At 46.2% G+C, this 26,740-nt stretch overlaps 2 protein-coding genes across 3 annotated transcripts in view; one reads left to right on the top strand and one right to left on the bottom strand.

The window, feature by feature from the left end:
- Positions 1–26,740, top strand: part of LOC119159637 (sodium-coupled monocarboxylate transporter 2) — a 60,994-nt gene that overhangs the window by 13,151 nt on the left and 21,103 nt on the right. For both annotated transcript variants that reach the window (XM_075891425.1, XM_075891424.1), the window contains exons 3-12: positions 3,335–3,400; positions 12,344–12,395; positions 14,492–14,559; positions 15,441–15,604; positions 16,077–16,217; positions 16,848–16,977; positions 17,542–17,630; positions 18,230–18,339; positions 19,332–19,399; positions 20,731–20,817. In XM_075891425.1, the coding sequence (XP_075747540.1) occupies positions 3,335–3,400; positions 12,344–12,395; positions 14,492–14,559; positions 15,441–15,604; positions 16,077–16,217; positions 16,848–16,977; positions 17,542–17,630; positions 18,230–18,339; positions 19,332–19,399; positions 20,731–20,817 (975 nt within the window). The remainder of the gene's footprint in view (positions 1–3,334; positions 3,401–12,343; positions 12,396–14,491; positions 14,560–15,440; positions 15,605–16,076; positions 16,218–16,847; positions 16,978–17,541; positions 17,631–18,229; positions 18,340–19,331; positions 19,400–20,730; positions 20,818–26,740) is intronic.
- LOC119159638 (uncharacterized) overlaps positions 24,851–26,740 on the bottom strand; it is a 16,632-nt gene continuing 14,742 nt past the window's right edge. The window contains exons 11-12 of the mRNA XM_075891426.1: positions 26,598–26,651; positions 24,851–25,003 (exon numbers count right to left, since the gene is read on the bottom strand). Coding sequence (XP_075747541.1) covers positions 24,896–25,003; positions 26,598–26,651 — 162 coding nt within the window. The 3' untranslated portion in view covers positions 24,851–24,895. The remainder of the gene's footprint in view (positions 25,004–26,597; positions 26,652–26,740) is intronic.

Genomic DNA, 26,740 nt, shown 5'->3' with positions numbered 1-26,740 from the left:
ACGGTAATGACAGGGCGGGCATTGGTAGAGGTTTGCCTTTCACGTGCATTTCATATCTTCATGCTTTCTCACACGGTATGAAAAAGGTGGGAAACAGATTCGGTGTTAATGTGGTTTTTTCGTCCAGGAATAAGTTTGGGCCGAGTTTGTGCTGCACTGGTGAATAGGAATGTTGAAGGAAAAGACAAACAAGTGGTGTGATTGTGAAGTCAATCACCAGGAAACGTTTGTTGAGTGTGGAATGGGTACGGTGTATCTTATACGCTTGTCAAGTGGCAAGTGCAATGTTGGGCAAACTGAAAGATGTTTGAATAACTAACAAATGGATCACAGGACATCACTGAAGGCCCACCCTTTGTCAAATCTGTGCAGTGATTGCAAGTGTTACCCATTACTTTGCGAAACAATGGTGTTGCCCCGGCACAAAAATAGGAAAGCGAGAGAAGTTGTGGAGGCTTTTTATATACACAAGTATGGCGACATGTGTGTTGTGAGGCTTTCGGTGACTTTGCAGAAACTAGAGATAGATTATCTCACTGCCAACCTGTAATCTTTCACGTCATATTCTTTTGCTTGGTATGTATAAGTGTCCTTCAATAAACTTTCAATTGATAGCCTGCGCTTGTGTGTATGCCTTCTCTGTTTCTTGTCGCTTTTTCGCGCACTTTTGTAGTTATGAATTACCAACTCGCCCAGCATTCAGTACTCTTACGGACCACCATGGCGGGAAGAAATAGAACAAGCTTCGCAGCTGATGCACAATTGAAGACGAAGCAATGATGTGCTTCGCACAACGGGCCCACTCTTGATCTCCGGCTTTCCAGGGGTAAGGACGGGTAGTAGACAGCTCTTGGAACGCATCACCAATGGTCCTTTGCTGCCATTTTCGCTTAAAACCTGCAAGGACATAGCCTGGCACACTCAGTTAGACGAACGGTAAAACCACACAAGAAACAGCGACACAAAGAAAGCACATGCACGCGCACACATAGGTGCTTTACAGTTAATACGGATGGAGTTCTAACGTACACACATTGCCACGCCGTAGGGCTAGCGCCTTTTTAAACAATAAAAGGACGAGACCTACAAAGTAAACGCATGGGGCGGACTTGGCGCTCCTCTCCGATGATTAGGGAGTGCGGTGGCACCCCTTGCACCCATCCTGCACACGCCTATACGGTTACCATATAACATCACCCGGACGTCACAGATCGCCTCAAATTGTGACATCATCGTGACGTCACATAACGTGACGTCGCATGATGACGTCATTGGACGACATCGTTGCCTGGTCAAAGTTGGTCGAACACGGAGGCAGCGCACGACCAGTGTAGACAGCTTATACGATGGTTCCGATGCTGCAAAACAGCTTTAGGTGCCGATAACTTTCTGAGAGGGGTGGGGGAGGATCCATAGATCGACTGAGAAAGAAAAGATCATAGACTTTGTCTTCGAGTCATATTTGGCGATGCATAAGGGATTCTGAAAAATGTTATGAATGGTGTTATATTAAACGATGTTGTATTATTATGCCCATATCACTACTATGTTCATAAAGCACGTTCTGAAGGATGCAATGAAGTTTATCTATCCATACATCCATATTATTCTGTTAGGTTTATATTATTAAGCTTCTACGGTGGTCTATGGTGCTCGACTGCTGACCCTCACGTCGCGGCGACGTGCCCATACATCTATTTTAGGTGCACGGTAAACAACCCCAGGTGGTCGAAAGTTCCGGCAACCTCGACTACGGCGTCTCTTACAACTATATCATGGCTATGGAACGCTGAAAGCCATCAATTATTATAGATTCATAATACTAGACTTCATTTGTACTAATCCTTTCAATGTTCGCGATGTTTATATGTGTTGCCTTATTTCCCCACTGTCATTTTTAGTGCAATCTGTTTCATTTAGCTAAAACTGTTTTTACGCCAAGACTTCCTGTCATACCAATGTCTGACAATATTCTACTAGCGTGTATAAGTATTCCTTGTGTACCAAGTGTTCAGTTTGTTTATTATTACTACTTTTCTTGTCCCACGCACTCACTGTTGCTGTCATTCTAAGGAGATTTCACCCCATTAAGCAACTCAGATTTTCGTCACTGCTCCTATCTTTCATAGCAGGAAAATCAAAGCGTTGAATTGAATTAAGTTAAATTCATGGTATGAAAGCTACGGAAAATGTGAAAAACCAGTGACAAAACAGTGACTACATGGCTGTGCCAGCGGCCTTCGAACGAATATGGTGATGCCTTTCACGCCTAATGGGAATGTACTTTTGCCCCATTCATGTAAGATGTGAACATTAGAGGAGAATTTACTGTCATTTAGTTGCCGGCACGTTTCACATCCACGAAATGGCTTGCCTCAACAACAGAACAACGTCGGGAGCAGCATTTTTAAATGTCGTCTTCAGATGTTACCGCGGTTGGAGGCACTGCTTGAAATAATGAAGACAACAGACTTGGACCGGTGGTAATAGACCAATGGCGGTATTTGGACAGTGCGGAGTGTAAATTTGCGTGTGTTGTACCCAGCTCTCTCTTTGCTTCTAACATTCAAAGTCATCTGCCTTTTTCTTTCCTCAGTGTAGGGTAGCACATGCTAGGCTGCTTTAAATCCCTGACCCCCCCCCTCTCTATCTATCTATCTATCTATCTATCTATCTATCTATCTATCTATCTATCTATCTATCTATCTATCTATCTATCTATCTATCTATCTATCTACCCACCCCTCTCTCTCTCCTGTTGCTTCTTTTATTGCCAAAATCGCCCACCACTAAGCACAAGTCATGGCGACAGCGTTGACTCCTACGGAACGATATATAAGCCACAGTAAGGTAGTATATCGACAAATCCATTTATGTATCGTGGGGACGTTGACTGCTTTACGGCAGCGTGGAAAAAAAATGGGTCATTGAAATCATAAGTCGCTTGTCCTCTATACAGCTGTGTAGTTTACGGAGTAGCAAGGTGTACTGTAGGGGTCTTATACTTGGCGATGCTGCGTTCAAACAGAGGGCAAGTAATTGTTACTATCGCGCCAAGGTTTGTTCTGCTTAATATATGTTTGTAGAAAGGTGTCGGCTGCTACAGGATCAAGAATGACAGTGTACCTGTTCTTTATTTATTTGACGACAATAGCTACGAAACAACAAAGACATCTCTTGAGGATTAGGATTGAGTAGAGCACCAGGAAATATGTATTCTTATACACAGCATGCTGTTTTCGCTAACCTCATAGTCTCGCTATATCTTAAACGGACGCACGTTGTAAGGACAGGCTGAAACTATGCCCCTCTGTTTGTTTGTTTTATTTTGCAGTACATCCGGATGCGCTTCGGTAACCAAGTCGGGATCGCTGCCTGTGTCGTCTACTTCTTCCTCACTGTACGTTCCGCTCTTGCTGATTTTGCACGTAGATAAAAATAATGAATGTGTGCATTATTTAAAGCGCAATATTACTCACTGACCACCGCATTTCTGCTCACTCTGCGTATTAACGCCGGTACAGAACTCACGGATCGAAACGTGACATAAAAAGATTTATTATAATGACCAGCACGTGCAATTACTCTAGGTAATCACGTCATTTTGCTGCGAACGTGTGGCTGAATTCACAAAATAAACATTTAGTAAGTGCATTTTCTCATTGGTCAGCCGGCTTCATTAATGATAATCTTACAAGAAAACGTATATTTACAGATATTTACAACGATTACACGCGATGACAATGCCTGGCGCACTGGCGGGCTGGAACCAGTCTCTATCCACTTCGTAGTCTTCTCTTTTTGCCAGGGACCCTCTACCGCTTTATGCCCCAATCCCACTACTGCCTTGTGGCACTACCCCGCGGCGTTAAAGCGCCGACCCGGCGCTTGTCACGAAAGGGGAGTGTTGGGTGACACATAAGGCTTCAGTCTTACGACGTGCACAACAGTGGATGGTGGTGGCATTGAGTGCGCTTCGTCGACGACTCGCTGTATCTCGTAGGTGAGGTTGCTGATCTTGCGAAGGACTTTGTATGGTCCGTCATAGCGAAATAAAAGTTTTTCGGAGAGGCCGATATGACGACTTGGGGTCCACAAGAGTACGAGAGAACCTGGTGCATACGAAACTTCACGGTGGTGACGATCGTATCGATCTTTCTGAGAGGTTTGAGAAAGCATGAGTCGTTCTCGGGCAATCTGTCGTGCTGCGTCGGCTCGCTCTATGGCATCGCGGACGTATGTGACAGGGGAGCTTGAACCAGCGGGAAGGAGTGTATCAAGAGGCAGAGAGGGTTCCCGTCCATAAAGAAGGTAGAACGGGGAATAGCCTGCGGTGTCATGTCTGGAGGAGTTGTAAGCGAAGGTGACGTAGGGTAACGTTGCGTCCCAGTCACGGTGGTCTGGAGAAACATACATTGACAACATGTCCGTGATAGTGCGATTCAGGCGCTCTGTAAGTCCATTAGTTTGTGGATGGTATGCCGTTGTGAACTTGTGGTTCGTGGAACAGGAACGTACGATATCCTGGACGACGCGAGATAAAAGGTATCGGCCTTGGTCAGTAACGAGCTGTCGAGGAGCGCCGTGATGCAATATGATGTCATGTAGCAGAAAGTCGGCGACATCGGTAGCGCAGCTGGTTGGAAGAGCGCGGGTGATCGCATAACGTGTCGCGTAGTCGGTCGCCACGGCAACCCATTTGTTCCCGGATGCAAAAGTGGGAAATGGCCCGAGAAGGTCGAGCCCTACGCGGTAGAATGGTTCAGCAGGGATCTCAATAGGGTTAAGAAGGCCAGCTGGAAGCGATGTTGGTCGTTTTCGACGTTGACAAAGGTCGCAGCTGGCAACATACTTTTGCACAGAGCGATATAGGCGTGGCCAGAAAAAACGGCGCCGGACGCGATCATAAGTGCGAGTGACTCCCAGGTGACCAGCGGCAGGTTCATCGTGAAGCTGTCGGAAAACATCTACACGCAAATGGGAAGGCACGACGAGAAGGCGGTCAGGGCCGTTAGGGCGCATGTTGTGGCGGTAGAGAACTCCTTCATGAAGGAAATACAAGTTCAGAGAAGTGGGTGGAGTAGCGGAATTCAGACTTTCTATGATGGGAAGTAAATCCGGGTCGCGGCGTTGCTCAGAAGCGATATCAAGAAAGTCTTATATTGATAAGACGCAAGCCTCCGTAGCTCTCTCTGTGGCGTCTGGTGGATCCACTGGATACCGTGACAGGCAGTCGGCGTCTTGATGGAGGTGACCAGATTTATACACGACCGAGAAGGTGTATTCTTGGAGGCGTAGAGACCAACGACCGAGACGTCCCGTGGGATCCTTTAGCGAGGAAAGCCAGCAGAGTGCATGGTGATCAGTTACAACAGTAAAACTGCGGCCGAAGAGGTACGGGCGAAATTTAGCGACAGCCCAAACAAGAGCAAGACACTCTCTTTCGGTGATTGAATAGTTCCTCTCGGCAGGGGATAAAAGGCGGCTGGCGTAGGCGATGACACAGTCACGTCCATGCTGACGCTGAGCTAAAACAGCACCAATTCTGTGGCGACTCGCGTCCGTACGAACTTCTGTCGGGGCAGTCTGATCGAAGTGGGCTAATATTGGCGTAGTCGCGAGGGCTGCAATGAGCGCCGAAAATGCAGCACTCTGAGGCGAATTCCAAGTAAATGGGACGTCTTTTTTAAGAAGCTCGGTGAGAGGCCGCGCAATATCGGCGAAATTTCGGATGAAGCGGCGAAAATAGGAGCACAAACCAAGGAAGCTCCGGACATCCTTATGAGAAGAGGGCACGGGAAATTGAGTCAATGCGCGAATTTTGTCCGGATCGGGCTGTACCCCAGATGCGTTAACGAGGTGACCAAGTACAGTTATTTCGCGACGGCCGAAACGGCATTTGGAAGAGTTCAGCTGAAGACCAGCGTTGCGAAATACTTGGAGAATACTGGACAGTCGCTCTAGATGGCTTGCGAACGTCGGTGAAAAAACAATTATATCATCCAAGTAGCATAAGCAAGTGGACCATTTGAAGCCGCGCAGAAGGGAGTCCATCATGCGCTCAAAGGTGGCCGGCGCATTACAAAGCCCAAACGGCATTACTTTAAATTGATATAACCCATCGGGAGTTACAAATGCTGTTTTTTCTCGGTCCCGTGGGTCAACAGCGATCTGCCAATAACCAGATCGAAGGTCAATGGACGAGAAAAACTTTGCGCCATGAAGGCAGTCAAGGGCGTCATCTATTCTTGGTAAAGGGTAAACGTCCTTCTTAGTGACCTTGTTGAGATGTCTATAGTCGACACAAAATCGCCATGTGTTGTCCTTCTTCTTGACAAGCACTACCGGGGATGCCCACGGACTAGATGAGTGTTCGACGACGCCTTTGGCGAGCATTTTCTCGACCTCTTTCTGGATGACAGAGCGTTCGGCGGCGGAGACGCGGTAAGGGCGGCGATGAATTGGGTTGGCATCGCCGGTGTTGATGTGATGGGTCACAACTGATGTCTGGCCTAAAGGGCGGTTGTCAAGATCGAATATGTCCGCATAGGATGTCAACAGACGGTGGAGGTCTTGTGCTTCGGAGGGCGAAAGATCTGGCGCTATCATTTTGGCAATGTCAATGCTTGACAGGTTGGGCGCAGTGAGCAAGTTGACATGCGGAGTAGGTTGCTGAGCCGACAGTTCAGAAATATCACACTCTTGCAGCGACGACATGACGCCTAGTTTAATACCAGCAGGCAGCACATGCGTGGAGAAACCAAAGTTCAAAAGAGACAAATGGGTCTGATTGTGGCATACTCTCACCACGGTGTGCGGGACAGCAATGGAGTGCTTTAGCACAACGTCGGTAATAGGTGAAACGACATATTCACCATCGCGCACAGGCGGATCACACACGAGCTGCACGTAAGTCGCGGCTTGCGGCGGAAGATGCAGGAACTCGGTGGCACAAAGGCGACTTTGAGCGTCATGGGCAACAGCGGCGTCAAAAGGCAGTTCCAACTGAAGAAGACCTGTCGAGCAGTCGATAAGGGCGGAGTGCGCAGAGAGAAAGTCGAGGCCAAGAATCACGTCATGTGGGCACTGCTCAAGCACGGTGAACAATACGACGGTCTGGCGCCCAGCAATACATACGCGAGAAGTACACATGCCGAGAACGGCAGATGTGCTCCCATCGGCAAGCATTACTGCACACTTAATAGGAGGCGTGATCAATTTTCGCAGTTTAGTACAGAGAGCAGCGCTCATGACTGAAACTTGTGCACCAGTGTCTATCAGGGCTGTAACGGTAACGTCATCCACCATAAGGTCCAAAATATTGCGGCGTGTAGGAATCGTCAACAGAGGATTTGCAGAATGGGTCGTTAATGCAGCGTCACCTCCGGGAGCTGCATGGTCTAGTTTCCCGAGGTTGAGGGCCCAGGTCGTGCAGGGGACCTGGATCGAGAAATCATCGGCGAGAGAGATCGGCGGCCTTGGGGTGATGGCGACCGGCTGAACCTTCGGCCCTGAACGTTAGTAGGAGCAGGCTGTGGATCGTACGGAGTAGAAAAGCGGCGAGAACTGCCTTCAAAGCGACGCCATGTCCCAGTGTTCCAAGATGAATTGGATGACCAACGATTGCGACAGTAGCGTGCAATGTGGCCGGCGCGAGAGCAGTGAAAGCAGATTGGTCTATCGTCCGACGTTCTCCATTCAGCAGGGTTCCGGTAGCGGGAAGGGTAGCGTGAAGGGTACACCGGAATCTGGTTAACAGAAGCCGAGCTCTCGGTGGTGCGAACAGCGCAAACAGGTGTGATGCCGAGATTTGCTATTTCTTGGCGAACGACGGCTTGGATGAGGGAGACGGTGGATGCGTTGTCTTGAGGACCGTCAGAGGCGATGGCTGCAGGAGCCATTGCTTCGAGTTCGCGACGAACGATTCGGGTGACATTTTCGGACAATGTAGCTTGCGTGAACTTGGGGCTGTCTTCACAGGTCGAAGTGGCTGCAGTATTAGGCAGACGCGCAAACTGGCGGGTTATGCGACGGTTCTTGGCGTGCTCGAAGCGCTGACACTCCTTCACAACCGCGTCGACGGTGGCGCAATCTTTAACGATCAACAGATTGAACGCGTCATCGGCAATTCCCTTCAATATGTGAGCGATTTTGTCAGTTTCGCTCATGTTCTCGTCCACCTTTCGACAGAGGCCCAATACGTCCTGTATGTAAGATACATACGATTCTGTCGATGTCTGCACGCGACATTCCAGGTCTTTCCTCGCGGCCTGCTGTCGCCCAAATGGCCTGCTGAATAACTCGAGAAGCTTCAGTTTGCAAACGTCCCAGCTGGTCAACTCCGACTCATGCGTCTCATACCAGGTGAGCGCCGTATCCCGCAAGTAAAATGCAACGTTGGCCAGCATCAACGTAGGGTCCCACCTATAGTATTCGCTCACGCGCTCGTACAAAGCGACCCAATCTTCAACATTCACCTTGTCCTTGCCTGTGCCCGAGAAGGTTCCGGGGTCTCGTGGAGGCAGGAGAATCAGAGGAGGCAGCTGCTGGTGCTGGTGCTGGTGCTGCTGATGCTGGTGCTGGTGCTGCTGCTGCTGCTGCTGCTGCTGCAGCTGCGGCTGCAGCTGCGGCTGCTGTTGCTCTTGTGGGTGGGCCTGTTGAGCCATTGCAGAAAAATGAAGGTGGCGACCACTCCGCAGTTCCGTGTTGGTTTGCCGGAAAAGCCAGGTAGGCGTACCCAGCACCTCCACCAATAATCTTACAATAAAACGTATATTTACAGATATTTACAACGATTACACGCGATGACAATGCCTGGCGCACTGGCGGGCTGGAACCAGTCTCTATCCACTTCGTAGTCTTCTCTTTTTGCCAGGGACCCTCTACCGCTTTATGCCCCAATCCCACTACTGCCTTGTGGTAATATGTTCCACATCGTGATTGGCTGAAATATTCTTTTACAAACATTTTAAGCGTAAGACATTCCTGCGAATACGGGCCCTTGCCACCGAATGTAATGTTGGCTCTGATGTCAAAAGCATTCTATTTGAAACCATGCGAATATGACACGTGCTCGAGAAGGTCCAAATGAAATAGTGTGCATTGCTTAGCCCCAAATTGTTGCATTTCAATGCGGAAGCACTGTATACGTAACATAACGTGTTATGTAGGAGCGTCAAGATTAGCACGTCTTTTGTTTTTTGGACAACATAAATTGTCTCGTTCTCGTTGTTCCCGCTTCAACATATCTCAAATTATCATGGCCAAGTGCTCAGAAACGTGCAGTTATTCAGCTCAAGTTCTAGATTAGACCATGTACTTACCAGCAAGACGTTCGGGAATTCATGCAAAAAAAAATTAATTGAAAATGAACGATGCTTGACTCCGTGAAAAAGAATATCGATACTTTTTGCTGGTCTTGACTTTCTATTTTTTATTGAAAGAGCATTAAGAACTTTTCTACCATTATAGAAATGTCTAAATTAAAGCTGCTGGTTGATGCAATGCGTCGAGCTTGCGAAGCGCCTACGGCTGCGAAAGGTAATGAAAAGCTAGACTACAGCGCTCACTGCGCACCATTTTCAATAAATTGATTTCATTTCACTTCCGTGTTACATATAAATGATTAACGAAAGCTACATTATGGATAAGCAAGTGCTTGTGATAACTTTTAAGAAAACATTTTGGGCACTTCTACCTCATGACGTCCACAACGGCAGAACATTATGCTATACTTTCACTTTACGCTTCGTATGTTGACAACCAGGACCTTTTCTATGCGCAACTAAGAAACTCGCAAGCACCACTACTATCACCCCGCCGCGGTGGTCTAGTGGCTAAGGTACTCGGCTGCTGACCCGCTGGTCGCGGGTTCGATTCCCGGCTGCGGCGGCTGAATTTCCAATGGAGGCGGAAATGTTGTAGGCCCGTGTGCTCAGATTTGGGTGCACGTTAAAGAACCCCAGGTGGTCGAAATTTCCGGAGCCCTCCACTACGGCGTCTCTCATAATCATATGGTGGTTTTGGGACGTTAAACTCCACAAATCAAATCAAGCACCACTACTATCAATAAAAAATGTCGGCTTATAGGAAAAACAAACAGCACATTGCCATATAAAATCCTGAAGACATGTGACGTAGCGAAAGATGTACGTCACAATATAATTTTTCACCGCATTCCAAGTCACTGCGAAATCGTATACATAGGAAATGTCACGGTTGATCGAATGGCACATGCGGCGCATGCATCAAGAGAATGATTCATCTCTGCTCCCTCTCGCGGCGAGCGATTCGCCGAGCTCATTGAACAAACTATGCGGCCATTTGTACACAAAACTTGATCCGCAAACAGTCTGCAATGAAGTTCATCCGAGAATGGAATTATGTATTCCAATTAAAATTGCTCGATCAATCGAAACAACACTTCGTAGGCTTCGGACAAAGTACTGCCTGTACTAAGAGCTTACTTCATATCATAAAAAAAAACTAACAACGCGACATAATCATGTGAAGATGTAGAATACAGGAGACCTTCAATATAGCAAAAATTGATGTACCACGTACGTAAGAAATTTCGAAAAAAGAACTAAATAGGGGGGGGGGGGGTAGGGTTTACCCATACTTTATGTATGTTTGTGCATGCGTTTTTATGTGTGCGTGTATATATACGCAAGCTAAACTGAAACATTTCAGGAGAGGAGGCATTCAACAGACCCCCCCCCTCCTCCTCCACTGGCGTCGGCCATGCAGATCATACCTCTGGTTGCTGACATACATGGTCGATCAAGCGCGGTATATATGAGTTAGTATATGACTCAAGCTGACTTCATAACCCCGGCTGGATATATGCCGTCAGTGGTACTGGCACACGCGTTTACCATGCGAGTATTATGACCGCATTGCACCCAGACTCGAGGAGAATGCGCTCGGAGCAGCTTCCGGCATGTGGGGACGATTTAGAGCATATAATTTACATCATATCTTCTGCAGCCAAACAGGTAAAAATGCAGTATTTCGCTAGATATGGTACCAATAAAGTTTTTGAATGATGGGGACACAGCAAGAACGCAACACGAGGAGCTACGTGTTGAGAGCCGCGTGTTGTGCTAAGTGTGTGTTGTGTAGCCCTCGTGTTATGTTAAACTTTTTGCTGTGTCCCCATACTTCGATCACTTTCTTGTTACTATGTCTCACCGATTAGATCGAACATCAGCCTTCGTTGCTTGATGTTTCTGAACCACATCTTACATATTTATTCTGAGTGGTTTTAAGAGAGAAAGGAAGAGAAAAATGAGCCCCGTAACTGTACGCTTCAGGGAGCGACACCTCAACAGTAGCTCACAAGGGATGGGGGTGAGGAGGGATTAAAAGGATAGTAATAAAGGTGTAGAGAGAAAGAAACAGTATGCCAGAGAGCGATGGCATATCGAGGGGATAGGAGAGATAGAAAAGATGGAAACACGGTCACAGGAGTCCGAGGACGGGGCACCACTTGCAGAGCTCTTGTACGCGTCAGTAGATAGCGTAAAGCAAGTCCAGTCGGTAAGAGCTACACTGTCGTCGAAGGTCGTCGGCGTCAGATGACGTAGGGCGAGCCCAGTCGGCCAGAGCTATACACTGACGTCGGATATCACGAGGGCACAACCGGGCGGCACGGAATCCAGCAAGCGAGTCTTTCTGGATTTATTCTGAATGTACATATATACCATATAAAGTGTACGGAGGGATGAGCGCCACCGCAGCTCAGTGAAGTTCACCGCACGCTCTCCGGCCCACCTGTGTTGATTTTCTTGCTGGATGGCTTAATCTGTGTAGAAAAAAAACTTTATTTTGTGTTGGCCAAAGCGTGGCCGACATGTTTTATGAATGTAACCATGTGACTTTAAGTGTAGAGGACGCAAATACAGAAAGAAATTCGACGCAGCTAAGTGGTAAAGCATCGCACGCATTATACGAAACTCGAATGTCTGAATCCCGCCTGTGGCAAGTTATCCTTTCGTCCACTTTTCTTTATTCATATTCACATTAGAATTACTTGTAATAACATCCCGTATACTTCTCTTGGCATCGTTGTCTGTTATCACTTCATTGGGTACGACACCACCTCTGTGTGCTGTGTTTATCTCTCTTTCCTCTCTCCTCTCTATCTTTCATCTCCCCGATCCCCTCTCCGGGTAGCAAACCGGCTGTCTATAGGTTGATTAACCTCCCTACTGTTCCTTTCCTCCTATTTTCCTTCCTTCTTCCTTCTTTGTCTGTTAGTTCTCAATAATATTCTATCTAACAACGAGAATGAGCCCTTCAATTTACACTTCATTTTTTCTTACATATTTTGTCTTTTCAGGAAATCCAGGGCGCCGTCGGCATATTTGCGGCAGCCGTGGCAATATCCACATGTGAGTACACGGACATTATTTCAACCAGAAGGTGTTTGCCATCATGACCCTACGCATGTAACAACATGTCTGACAGCAGCTGGTGAGGAGTCCTCAACTCAACAAGTTCAGATGAGCATCAGGAAGACCACTTGTTTGTTTACATGTTTGACCACCCAGTTACCTGCACGAGGCCTTAGAAGTCCTTTAAGATAACTGTGTTACTGACATCAGTCAATTGGCTATTGTGGTCATAATTGAACGGTGCTCGTGCAGCAGCCATCTATGTTGTCTCGCAACCATTACTGTCATTGTGATTATACGAGCGTGCGCCAGATTCTCCGTAAGGAAAAGCCCAATTTTACCGCAGACTCCTCCCACCCCCTTCAGTTCCCGGAAACGGTCTAGTTCGCTAGAATGCCCTGGCCGGCTAGTTGGTGCAGATTCATTGTGTTTTTTTAGCGCAAAATGACACCACAAGAAAGAAGACTGCAGCAAGCGCTACTCTCAACTAACATAATTGCGGCGTCAATCCTCTATTTATACAAACCCGATACCGCTAGGACATGCGTAGTACACACCGTTCGCACAACCATCAACACTAGGTCACCCATGCGCATCCAAAGAACAGCGCTTTGTCCGGCCTTTTTTTCTTGTGGTGTTCTTTCGCGCTAAATAAACAATTTGGTCGAGTCCTAAACACGCTAAACTTCCCTGCGGAAGCAAAAATGAAAATGTAGCGGTGGTGTGCATCACGACGGCCTTTGATTCTAGGCTTTCTGGTAGTGAAGGCGGGGAAAGTAAACAGCTCTTGAAATGTAACGCCAGGGTTCATCGGCTGACAATATGGTCAATGACCTGCATGACCATGATTTGCCCTCCCTTTTTCATAACCTTTCAAAACCTTGCATGATTGGCCGGACACGTGTATAGCCTAGTAAAGGTGCGTGCCATACACCTCGCGTGGCCCGCAGATGATTGGACGGGGAGGGTTCTTTCCCTGTGCACACGCGTAAGTTGTGATACGAAGTGGTCGCTCTTGTTACCGCCTGGTAGTGACTGCCCAGTCGCTGAATGCGTTCTTCAAGCCTTTTTGGTAGCGCAAGCTACACTGGCCAAGGTTGAGCCATTTCGCGTGACTTACAATGAGCGGTTATGCGCAAGCGCGAGGAGCAGTGACGTCACAGGGCGCATGCACAGCTGGTGCACCGGAGAAGGCCTGGAAGCTCGTGGAGTGGCGTGTCACTAACGGGCTGGCGCTTCACTCTCGTCAGATCATTGACTCTCGCTCGCTAGTCCGTCCGTTCGTCCATCCATCCATCCATGGTTCGACATTCCGTCCGTCCGTCTGTGGTTCATCCGTTCATCTGTCTGTCCATCCGTGGTTCATTCGTCCATCTGTGGTCCATAACGTTGGTTCATTCGTCCGTTCGTTCGTGGTTAGTTCATCTGTCGGTATCTTACGCTACCTATATCCTGGCATAACCGAGTTTAGACGCTGCTAGTTTTTTAGGCGCCATATCAAGTGTCACATTAATGAAGGCTCAACTAAATTTCTATAACCTCTCAATACGACGCAAAAATTCACGTCTCTGCCTCTTTCATAAGATCTATCACACTAACAGAACCCTCTCTGATTGACTGTTTCTTCCACCAGCCTACATATCAGCACGCAATGACCATCAATACAAGGTTGGGGTTCCCTTCTGCCATACGAACCAGCACTTTAACTCTATCATCCCTAGAACATGTACTGACTGGAACCACCTTCCCGCATCGATCGCTTCAATCACAGACGCCAACGCGTTCAAATCAATCATTTTCGAAAGTGCATTATAGCTTATTCTAATCCTGCTGGTTTGTTTTACTTCTTATTAATATTTGTTGTCTCACTCCACTCTGTAGTGCCCACTGCCTTGAGAGTAAATAAATGAAATGAAATGAAATGAAATCTGAATAAAGATTTGGCCTAATGAACAAAAAAGAAGCTAACAACCATGACTGCTGTAAAGATGAAAATAAGTAAACCAAGAAGATGAAAGTGTGAGAAACGAGTAGTGCATAAGCAAGAAATTTCGCTGGCCACTGTACATGGACTCTTTTCGCATCATCCACAGTTTTTCACATGCCGCTGCTGTACTGTTCCCTGGCTATCGGTGCTGCAGGAACACTTTACACTGCTCTGGTAGGTGTCCTTCTTCTGAGTCGCTAGATTTTTTTTCTTCGCTGTGAATATATCTATAAGATATATGTGTTTCTTTGAAATCTTCTCAATGAATATTTTAAAATGTATTTCTATAGGCTCGCTGATGCTTTAATATGAGTATATATTTCATTCCGACGCCAAACGCAGATAGCAAAGGCATAACAGTATTTACGACAGCAGAATATATGTCAAAGTGCGAAGCTATCCGGGCACCACCAATCATTATATTAATGCTGAAATTTCTATTGTAGTGAAATAAACTTTATTTTCCAGTGGTTACTGCCTCTGGTAGATCATTTCTAGAAGGATCGCTTGTATACACAGTTTCTAGAGGGATCTAGGGGGCTCATTGCGTTCCTAGAGCATTTCTAAAGGGACCACTTGCGTCTGTCCAATTAAGTAAGAAGTTGCCTTGCCCAAGGAGAAGAGAGATGTGGTTTGGAAAAACGGAGACCAATGCGGTTGCTCGTACACTGCGGATCAATGCATGGCATAAATGCATTTAATGCATTTGTAATTGCCGACAAGGACCAGAGGAGGGGAACTCACCCCTGATCTCACGCAACGAATTCCAAAGATCGTGGGAAGGGCGACTCATCCGGCAGCAGCTGGGAAGCCATGGAGCGAGCAACCTATAAAACCAGGCCAAGCAAGCCGCTTGTACCAGTGGGGAACCTCGATGGAAACCTCAATTTGCCATTTAAATAAAATGTTCATTGCCTCTTGCCCGGGCTGGTATTGTACAAGCGCATTAAGATATTTCTTGCGCACTATTCATGACTTATATCTTGGTGTGTAAAAAAAATAGAATTGGCAGCTGAATCAAGCACTCATGGTGCAGTTTTCCGTGTCTTCCACAGGGCGGCATGCGGGGAGTTGTGTGGACGGACAGCGTGCAGGGGATCCTCATCCTCATCTGCCCACTGACCATCTTGGGCACCGTCGTGTACGACTCCCGGCACAACGCGACCTCCAGCCAGCTGCGCCCTTTCAGCGACATCGACATGAAGCCCTACTTGTTGCAGTCTGTGTTCTGTGCACTCAAGCCCTAACAACTATTTGTTGTGTTTTTGTCCTTATCGAACGTTTCAGGTGACCTCTCCGCCGAGTGATTAAAACAGTGTTAATGCATGAGAAGCGCGGATTGCTGGGCGAGTTTGTAATTCCTCTTGACTGAGACACTTGGACACAGCGTGTGCTGTGTCCAGGTGCCTTCATTTTGTACTTCAATTTTTTCGCACAACTCAGTTAAAGTATTAATGCACTTTCCATGAAGTTTCCTGCTGTAGATCGACAGCAAGGTTATACCTTAAATGCACATTTCTCGTAAGTGCACCGTCTAATTTTTCAACTATCGCGCGCACCGGACTTGTAGATCTTTCAGTGGGAAGCGATACTCCCAATATGGAGGGCCATCCACTGCACATTATAACGCCCTTGCCACCTCAGCGTGAATGAGAAACCGACCGTTTAACAATCTTGCTAGTTCTGTGCAGGTTTGACCTGGACTTCACGAGGGACGAGAACGTGTGGTCATGCGCTGTGGGCCTACTTGCGGGGCATGCCTATCGCATGGGCATGGACCAGATGGTGGTGCAGCGATATGCATCGGCAAAGTCACTCAGGGAAGCTCAGAGGTACGCCAAGTAAGCTCGTACAAAACAATGTAAGGTTCATTATGATCTGAAAATTAATAGGTAGCAACAGAACAACAACAATGTGGGCTTCGAAATGAATGAATGAAGTGTCCATACACCTCATACCTGATAAACATTAACATATATTTGTGTTCTCGCATCAGTAACCTGTTGGGCGGACCGCCATGGTAAATGGGCGGCTAAAATATTCTGCTGCTAACCTAGCGGCCTAACACGGCTGTCGTCCACGGCGTCACATGTCGATGGAGGGAAAAACATCAGTGTACTTAGAAAGAACGTCAGCTGATTAAAATTAACCCAGTGTCGCACACCACACAGTGCACCTCGTAATCACGCCGGGCTTTCGCCACGTAAAACCCCAGGCTAAAAATAAAATGAACGAGGCATCTTATTCAAGTAGGAACTCACAAAATCACTTTCACGAACACAAGTGATTACGATGGTTAAACATTTAGGAGACACTATTGTGGGTAGTGAGATTGAACGCCTACGGATTAGAAATCGGTCTGGAGACGTCAGGGCCTCGACATTTTCTGACAGTGTAAATTTTGTCTCAATGAGAGCGGTTTGATTACTCTTGGATGTATTTGTCCACACCTCTCTGGATAGGACTGCGTTCCTGGGCAGCGCTCTTCTAGTCATCTCTACGGCTTTGCTGTCCGGCGTCGCTATGGCACTTGTGTACTGGTACCGAGATTGTGATCCACTTTTGTCTGGAGCTATCAAGAACATAGAACAGGTAGGTATGACTTATTGCTTTTTGTTCGGGTCATTTTTGGTAGATAGTTGTGATACTGTATTAGCGATAATCATTCGGAATTACTCAATAATAGCGGAACTGAGTCGGGCTTTTCCCCCTCGCTTTTAGCATGACCAAATAAAGTTGCGTTCAATTATATCCGACATTGTGTCCAAATATTCGGTTGGAGCTCCATTACAAATTTTCGATAGCTATCGTTGTCTAGATTGGAAGAAAGTTGACACGACAACTTATAAAGAAAAGATTGATTATAAAGAAAAGATTGGTTAGTTCAACTCAACCACGAAAATCCTGTCATACCTACAACCACAAGCATATTGATTATATTTCAAACACCGTTTAGGCTGCGAAATGCGACAGTATATAGGCACTGTTATTTCACTTCCATAGCCACCGTTAAATATTGAGCTAGTCGCTTCTCTTTGGCGTGCGCAAGTATGGCAAATAGGCTTATCTACGTAGCGCCTTTCTTTTACAAAAAAATATCGATCAACACGGGAAATAAAGGTGGTAGACGTGGACATAAGTTTTCTGCTATTTCAGATCATTCCTTACTACATCAACCAGAGGTTATCGGCATTCCCGGGTATGACGGGCATTTTCCTCGCCGGAGTTGTTAGTGCCACGCTCAGGTATTTATGTGTTTCATTGTTCCAGACAAAGTACCGCCGATACACTGTCCTAAATCATGGGCATCTTCAACTAGTGAGCTGAACTCTGTGAAAAAACTAAATTATAATTTTGACTATCAGCTCATGTCGAGACAAAATAAGCCCCCTTCGGCCACATTATACGACCTATAGTTGCGTGTTTATTGTATTTTCAACACTGGCTAATATGTTGGCTACTGTCTATGTTGGCCCCGGCATCCACTGTCTGCAAACATTGACTACTACCCTATTGTAACAGAATAACACATATGCATTTCATTAAATACACACAAGAAGGGAGTTCAGCGTGGCATTTAGGCTCGAGATGATGAAGTTATTTACAAGGTAATGTCACTGAAGCCAATGTATCGACAAGGTGATTTTTTTTTTTTTGTCAGCCGCTCCTTTTAAGACCCAACATGCAACAAAGACTTTGTTCAGACTCTGTTCATTGATTAAGTTGTCTGTTAATTTGTTTTTCTGTCGTCCTTGTATCCGCTTGTGTGCTTTCAAATTCTTGCACTGCATGAGCACTCTGACTTCGCAACGAAGCACCACCGACATCCATCACGATTTTTCAGTACGGTTTCGTCGGCCATCAATTCCTTAGCGGCGTCTGCCTTCCTGGACATCCTCTCACCGTTCATTGTCATGAATGACGGGTGTTCGAGCATAACCATCAAGGTAATCGGTGAGTGCTTCACCCGGAACAACGTAATCGAGGCAAAACATTGTGCGCAAACCTTAGACGATGATCGTCTGTGGAAGCTAATTGCCGAACGCTTCGAGCAAACGCTAATCGACGTTGTGCTCGACAGGGCTGACTGGTGCATGATTGGAGTCCTCACTTCGTCCTGTATAAGTATCATTCCCTCGCGTGCAGCGTAATCGCTGTAGTTATATTACAAATATTGTCCACCTGGCGGCGTTTATTTATTTATTTATTAGAATACCCTCAGGGCCCGTAGGGCATTACAGAGGGGGTGGGTACAACATATATAACACACAAGAAAAAAAGACAAAATAAAGAAACAAGTATCAGATGCGCAAATCAGGAAGGCAACAGAAGTCAACTAAATATGTATAAGAATTCAAGCACATACAAGACAAAGATAGATAATGGAAACTGCGTATAGTTACAAGCATTGCTGAGAAATTGCGGTCTTGAATAACAAAGGGTCTGTTATTGATACAACGGAAGAGGGAAGGTGGTATATATGCATGCGTTGCATGCATATATACTGCTGAAGGTAACATTTTCGCTTTACTGGCGCTATTTTGTGGAAAACATAGTCATTAATTAACGAGTACATTGGTAGCGGTAGTGCGCTTTACATATCAGTAATATCGTCGTCGATCAACGAACTAGCGCAGGCACAGGGGTGTTCTTGCACTGGGGTGAAAGTGCAACCAAAACGGGCGAAACGTTCGTTTGCCAATTCAAATCAACATTTGGTTTGAAACAGCGCAACGCACGAGAACGAAGAAGAAAGAAAACGCAGTGCCTGCCCCTTTTTTTCTTTTTTTTTCTTCGTCCTCGTCTGTTCGACAACTTAGAGACAGTATACTATCAGAACTGGTTCCACGTGAATTCAATATTCGTAAATACGACGGGGTTAATAAACATGTGACGGGAGCAGACGGGCCCGATAACGTGTTTTGTGGCCTCTGTTATGTTCGCAGCGTTTGTATTCGGTGCCCTGATGACTGGACTGGCTGTAGCTGTGCCCTACATAAGTTCCGCCGTACGGGTAAGTTTGAGCTCGAAGCTATTTGCTATGCAAAGAGTTGGCACTATTATTTATGTTTAAGTAGTAGTAGTAGTAGTAGTAGTAGTAGCAGCAGCAGTAGTAGTAGTAGTGGGAACATTGCAGGAATCCATAACAATACTGCTTGTAATGTCTCTTTCGGTGATTAATTAATTCATTTAAATTTTTTATCTCTCCAGGAGCAATAAGATAAATCACGAAATAGCCCGAACAATATTTTCTCAGGCGCTAAAGTTACTTGCGATCATATTATTTGAAATCACCTGGAAATCAATTAAGTAAAATATGGGACGTTGAAACTTTCAGTAACTTGACTTTTTAAAAAAAACAGTTACACCATCTCTTACTAAAGAAAACCATAAGTATAGCATGCGAGGTAACGCTTGAATTCTTACATCACGGGCACCTTGCCCGATGTTAACGCGTCCTTGCAAGCGGAGGCTTACCACGAGTTCACTGTAGTTTATGTTGCTGTTACTCATCGCGAACCACGTCTCGAACTTTTGTTGGAGCACGCCATGCGGAAGCACGTGGTTTCATCGCGCTACAGCAGAATCTCGTTCCCCGACGCCATCACATGACTGCTGAGAGAGTGTAAGGGGAAAAGGTCACAACGTCTCTACCCAGAACCTAACACAGACCGCAATGCGCTTGCGCGTGAGCGTGTTCTGGCACTGCATTGGCCGGCTGTTGCACATGCGCAGTATAGGAGGTCACGCGCGCTGGATTGAACTCCACTATAAGGTGCTTCTCATTCAAAAAAAGAGAAATTCATGTTGAATAATTCATGTTGCTGCGTTCGTCAGGGTACAAACTGAGCTTTTGCGCACAGCATTCTCTGTTTGTCTTAGCCAAACGGCACTGAATCATTACTATATGCTCACACGTTGCGAACGCACCGCAATGGTGCAGTATAATCCTTTAGAATGTACAACGCGCTTAACATGCAAGCAACATAGATTCAGAGTGCAAGAAGCGGGAACTGCGAGGGCGCAAAAGGTTTTTGCCGTGAAGAATATCGCGTCTCCGTTTTCACGCTCTTCACGGTTCCAATACAAACAGCCAAATATGACCGATGCTTTCGCTTTGATGAACTGCAAGTCTCAGAAGAGTTACATGTGGAGGTGGGGCTATAGCCTGTATATACACAATATCAAATAACCTATATACATTGTGCGGGAATTGTACTAGCATTAATATCATTGTCGAGTCTTCGATACGAAAATTCACGTTTGTCGTTTCACGTCCGTCAGTAACTTAGTTTTGAGTAGACGTTTTTTTTTTTCTTTTTCATTTGTTTCCCTAACCGAAAGCTCATCATGGTGGTTCACAGCAGTACGTCCGGCCCCTTCATTGGCCTCTTCATTCTGGCCTTGGCGTTCCCGTGGGCCAACGGCACGGTGAGTGAAACAGAAGAGCAGTTTATTAAGGCTGTTCTACGTTAATGAAAATGTACGCAACAAAAGTTAAAGGCCCGCCGAGCTAATGCCAAGAGGAGCAGAGGTAAAAAGCGTGTGCCGTAAAGATACTCGCTAAGTTATCTTGACGTGGTCTGTCGAGAGCATTGTCAAGAGCTTCTACAGAGCTAACAAGGTGAGCTTCGCATCGGTCATTCTGCAGTGAGAAGGTGAGCGCTATACAAACCGCACGATGATATAGCATGAAAGAAAAACTCACAACTTGTGCATTCTCCTAAGAATGACTCGGAAGAGAAAGCCACATTCTGCGTTTCCTTATGACTATATCTATAGACTCTCCACCACCACCGTTCTTCTGAAAGTGTTCTGCACCTAAGGTGCATGGTCTTGCATTTCCTCCGAGATCAGAAGCATTGGAATATTTTTCAGCCTATCTGGTTTTTGCGCTGCATCAGTGATCACGCCTCCTCTGGACCCAAGCAACGGTGCGGCACGTCATCACATGACGTCCCGAATCTCGGTTATCTGTGACGTCATTGAACGAATGACAATATAGGTAGGCAGTCACATGGCGGTTCTTGAAAGCTGGAAATTTCGCGAACCCTGTCTGGGCATATCATGTTCACAAAGACGATAGGCAAAAGGATAGATGTAAGCACTGTGGGGAGAGAGGGACCTTCGACCACATAATATGGGAGTGTGATAATTCCCAGGTGCTATATCAAATATGAATTGTAGAGAGGCCTGGGAAGCCCTACTGCGACGCGAGAACCCCGCACAGCAACAAAGCATCCGCCTGGCAAAAGAAGACGCGAGCAGTCAGAACCTCTTCGGCTGCTTCTTATCGCGGAGGTGCCAGCCGCCGTCACCTATATATGTCGGGGACGGGAAGCAGGGGGCATCCTTATCTGGTGATACAATAAAATCATCATCATCATCATCACCACCATCATCATTTTTTAGACAACTCGTGTTGACGCCAACACCTCCGACAGCCTATCTCGGCGTTTGGTGAGACATCCAAGGCATTCGCCTAAATAAAAAAAAAAACGCCGCAGGGGAAAATTTTTTCGTAGCGGTGGGATTCAAACCCACTGGTGTCTTAAACCAGCGCGCTATAGACCACTCGGCCACGCTACCGCGGATGCTTACACGAAGTTTCTTAAGCATGAATATTTCAAACAAAACGAAAGCCATTTTCGTATATCCCGTAACAAAATAAGTAGCATCAGCACCGCAGTATAGTGGCTCTGGAAGTAATCGACCCCTTTTTATCTGCTTCTTCCTTTTATATTATGTGCATGCACCTGCGTTCAATTGAGTTGTTGAAACACATTTCGCCTTCTTTAAAATAGGGCCCTTGTGGCAGGGAATCAAACCTGCTACCATACCACGTTCTCTATTACACTAGCTACCACTCACAGTTTATAGAAAGGTATACCTGAACCAAATGTCATGGCAATAGAATGCAAATTAAGCGTCCAACCACCGCTAGGTGTCGCGAACGTGTGTGTCGTATGTATTACGGCTGCACGTATCTAGCAGTAGTTTTACAATTTTATTTCAGTAACATTTTACCGAATTGTGCTTATTTGATCTTTTATTTGCTGTATTGTTTTTATTTTGTTGCAACAATTTGTCCGTCAGTGCTTCTGCCAGAAATGCGCGGCTACCATTCAAAGAGTCTCGTGGCTCATCCGGTCTGACAAACGAAATATCTAAAATTAAATCAGTACTAATCTATCGTGCAAACTTCAATTTAAAACAACGTGTTGCCTAACGTCATTAAATTATTTTATTGACCTGACGTACATCGACATCAGTGCCCCGTTTAACGATGGCAACGTCACTGTAATGTAAATAAGTCAGCATCAGCACAAAAGCTTAAGTTCACCTCTACCCAATTGTACTGCTGATAATACCACGCTCACAACTCGGCGACTTTGGCGCTAATGGAGCTGGAGGGGCCACTAAATAAATCACCGCTAAAGCATAGAAAAATTAAAAAATCACGCACATATCCCCGTTATGAGGACCCCGAGTAGTGTGCGAAGCAGCAATGGTTAGACTGCAAATTCTGTAAAGAGCTCTTTCTTCATCACTGTAGACGTTCAAAGTTGCGCACACAGCCACTTAGCGGGCCTTCGCCTCTGCTCTTGTCTTCATTCATTCTACTGCTCTGTGTGGGAAAGAGGAGAGGAGTAAACGCTTTTATTATATAGGGTTTCATAAATGGGTATGTTAGGGTTTAAATATTAGGTTGTTACCACACCGCGGTGGTCTAGTGGCTAAGGTACTCGGCTGCTGACCCGCAGGTCGCCGTATCGAATCCCGGCTGCGGCGGCTGCATCTTCGATGGAGGCGGAAATGTTGTCGGCCCGTGTGCTCAGATTTGGGTGCACGTTAAAGATCCCCAGGTGGTCAAAACCTCCGGAGTCCTCCACTACGGCGTCTCTCATAATCAAATTATGGTTTTGGGACGTTAAACCCCACATATCAATCAAATATTAGGTTGCAAATAGGGCTCTTTAATAGTTCCTTGACGCGCGCGCCCCCTTCCGCTGCGTTGGCACGCGCATCGATGAATAGCGCAGCGCTGCTACCGGTCTCCACTCATACCAGAGCACGCACATAGCATCGGGAAGTCACTCGAGTGAGCGCTCTACCACGGAGCCATCCACTCGTCGCCTCTTATGACTTTATGGGCTCTGCATGTCGGCGTCTAATGTAGTCGCGGTCCATATAAAACTGGTATGTGCCACATTGGGTAAATACCACTACTCGCTACCGGTAAAGAGTCAACAATTGACCAAACCATAGCCGACGACAATAGTGGATATTGGTTCTGTATGATCCGAAAAAGAGGAGACCGGATAGGGCTATTGCCTGCAATTTTCGCAAGGCTATATATATGAAGTCCACCGACAACATCCTAGTTCTAGTCCTAATGAGCGGAGCAGAAACGCCCTTCCCTGCATGTCGCAAGAAATCGGACATGTATTGAGAAGTAAAAGAGGCGCACTCTTGTCTGTATCAATTATTTCTATTCAATTAAGTATCTCTATATATTACATTAAGTAACACTTCACTAAAAGACACCAAATCATCCCAAATATTTTTGCTTCCCTATGGATTATATTTTCGCGTATCCTGAAACATTCCAATTGTGGCTTTACACAATCTACGTCACCTGGGCACGAAATTACAAATATCAGTACTTAAGAAAAGTCACAGCTTTGCCACAAACGCGAAGGAATGTACGCGATAAGAACAAATTGGAAGGTCGCGCACAGAAGGGCAAGCAAATCTAAACGTGCCCCGCATTTCTCACACACAACTAACGCACGAAACGTACTCGCAGGTACAAATGAACGTGAATAAGCGTCTCAGGTGTTACTTCGTTGGGTCTGAAAAGCGGGCTCTTTTCACAAACGGAGACTGTGCAACGATTGCAGTGACCTTTGTGCACGCGGTGACTACAACAGAATCGTTCCAGTGAAAGCTAAAGGCTAGCCAAGACGTACGATCCTCCCCCCCCCCCCCCGCGAGATAAGGGCGCGCGAGTGAGCGTCCAGGGGCTTTACGTCCATCCCCTCCTCTACGCAATGCAATGTACGCGTGGGAAATGAGAGCGCGCGCCACTGCGTCGTGACGATGTGGCGACGCGCGCTCAGTGCGCCATCTTACCGGTTATGCTGAAACCACGATAGCCCCCCCCCACCCCCGAAATTCCCGTCATCACTGGTAAGTGGTAGATATAAGTAGCTTGCATTTGAACGTTGAAATACTTGCTGCTCTATGGCTCAGTGTTTAACGCCTCGCAGTCACGCTACAGAGATTCCAAGTTCGATTCCGCACGTCGTGTCTTTTTCTGTACTTTTGCTCCCTTGTGTTTAAAAATATCTATACATATACAGGAAGTGACGGTGACGCCGACGACGACGACGGCGGCAAAATCCAGCCGTGAGTGTCCATATAATTGCTATCGCGATAAAAGACGTTATCGTATGCACTGTTGTGTTGCCTCAGCTTGACCACGATGTTTGCTTCGCTGCTTCTTTTATTCGTGAGTTTTGGACGCGGAAGGCTGTGAGGGCGCTGATCCGGAAACCAGCACCGGCAGAGACATTTTGGCAGTGTACAAGCTCAGCCTCCGGACGACAAAGCACTGAAACGAAAACCAGGGCACGATTGAGATTGCTAATACACGCCCCGCCGCGGTGGTCTAGTGCCTAAGGTACTTGGCTGCTGACCCGCAGGTCGGGGGATCGAATCCCGTCTGCGGCAGCTGCCTTTTTAACGGAGGCAGAAATGTTGTAGGCCCGTGTGCTCAGAGTTGGGTGCACGTTAAAGAACCCCAGGCGGTCGAAATTTCCGCAGTCCTCCACTACGGCGTCTATTCATATGGTGGTTTTGGGACGTTAAACCCCCCATATCAATCAGATTGCAAGCAAACGAGTGCGCAACCACCAATCAGCAAGCGCCTGCCTATACATCACATTCTCAAGCACGGTGTTGTTCTCAAGCAACGATTCATACACTATCATTTAAGCAGCACAGTTATAGAAATTTGTCACTGATAGTACGCAATAACCGCCGACCATGAAGTGCAAATGACGTCATGTGACGTCACAGAAGGTACTTATGTTGCGCTAGAGCAGTCAGACATGATGACCGCAGTGACGTCAGCGTGCCCCATTATATTTTGTCTGCTGCGTGGTGCAAGAACAGCCTGTCATGCTGCCACGCTTCTTTTACACGCGAGTTATTACCTGAAGATGTCACGCAATAGTGACTTGGACATTAATGAATGATATACATAATTAAAACGAAATCATTTTTCTTGTCGGCCGCAGTGTTATCCTCATTTTAATCAATTTCATTCATATAGGTGCCTCAAAGTTGTTAATTGATTTTATGTGAAGCTGTATTTGAGCATTAACGGGTGAAGTTCTTTTTTTAATATATAAGAAAACTCGATTTACTGTATACGCAGTGTGAAGAATCACGGCGTATCACTCGATACAATTTCCTCCCTGTCTAACAAATATGAACATCTTTCTTTGTCTACAGTGCGCCAAAAAGACAGGGAAACGATGTGTTCACGGTATGCGCACTGACTACCTGAGCTCAGAATTCTACGTCATTCGTAAGATACTAGGTATATTTATGCGTGTAGCGAAGTGTACTCAAGAACGTTGAGCTATTTCATAAGCCAATGTCATATGAATTATAGTGCAGAAACGAAAAAAGAAAAGACAAAAATCATTTGCATCGTTGGCATGCCATGGGCACACGTGTGCACTTTATTTATCGCGCTTGAAAAAAAAGTTTAGTAATTTTGCAGCACACGTCTATTCAGCAATTCCATTAAATTCATGCAGTGCACGTAACAAAAATTATTGTACTTTTCCAGTACTTCTGATGAAGCGAGCATATTACAGCATACAGCGATAAAAATAAACGCGAACAGTGCGCCATCTATATATACGCGTTTTGCCGTTTCACATGCATGCCTTTTAGAACGTTTGTAGCCTATAGATAGTAATAATAATAAAAAAAACGCCACTACAGTTATCCGTGGTACAATCGAGGACCCAGCTAGCATTTTTCGGGGGCCACCAAGGTCAGATCACGATGAAAAAGAGCGCGCCGCGCTGTTGGAGTTTCTCCATCGCTCCCTTCGAAATACCGCCCTTTTGCGGTTAGTCTAATTTAAACAATATACACGTCACGTGCAACACGCATGAAGAGCTGCTTACGTCTAAGATGACGTTGCAGATGAACAGCCCACAGGACAGGTACATGACAATGTCCTGTTGAAGTTTGAGCAAACACAATGAAGCAAACGAAGTGATTATTTCAGAACATCACTGTAACTATGGCTCACTCGTAATTATCTTAT

The sequence above is a fragment of the Rhipicephalus microplus genome, chromosome 1 (genome assembly GCF_043290135.1).
Source record: "Rhipicephalus microplus isolate Deutch F79 chromosome 1, USDA_Rmic, whole genome shotgun sequence".
Lineage (NCBI taxonomy): Eukaryota > Metazoa > Arthropoda > Arachnida > Ixodida > Ixodidae > Rhipicephalus > Rhipicephalus microplus.
Note: the sequence above shows the minus strand (reverse complement) of the source record. Positions and strands in the feature narration are given on the sequence as shown.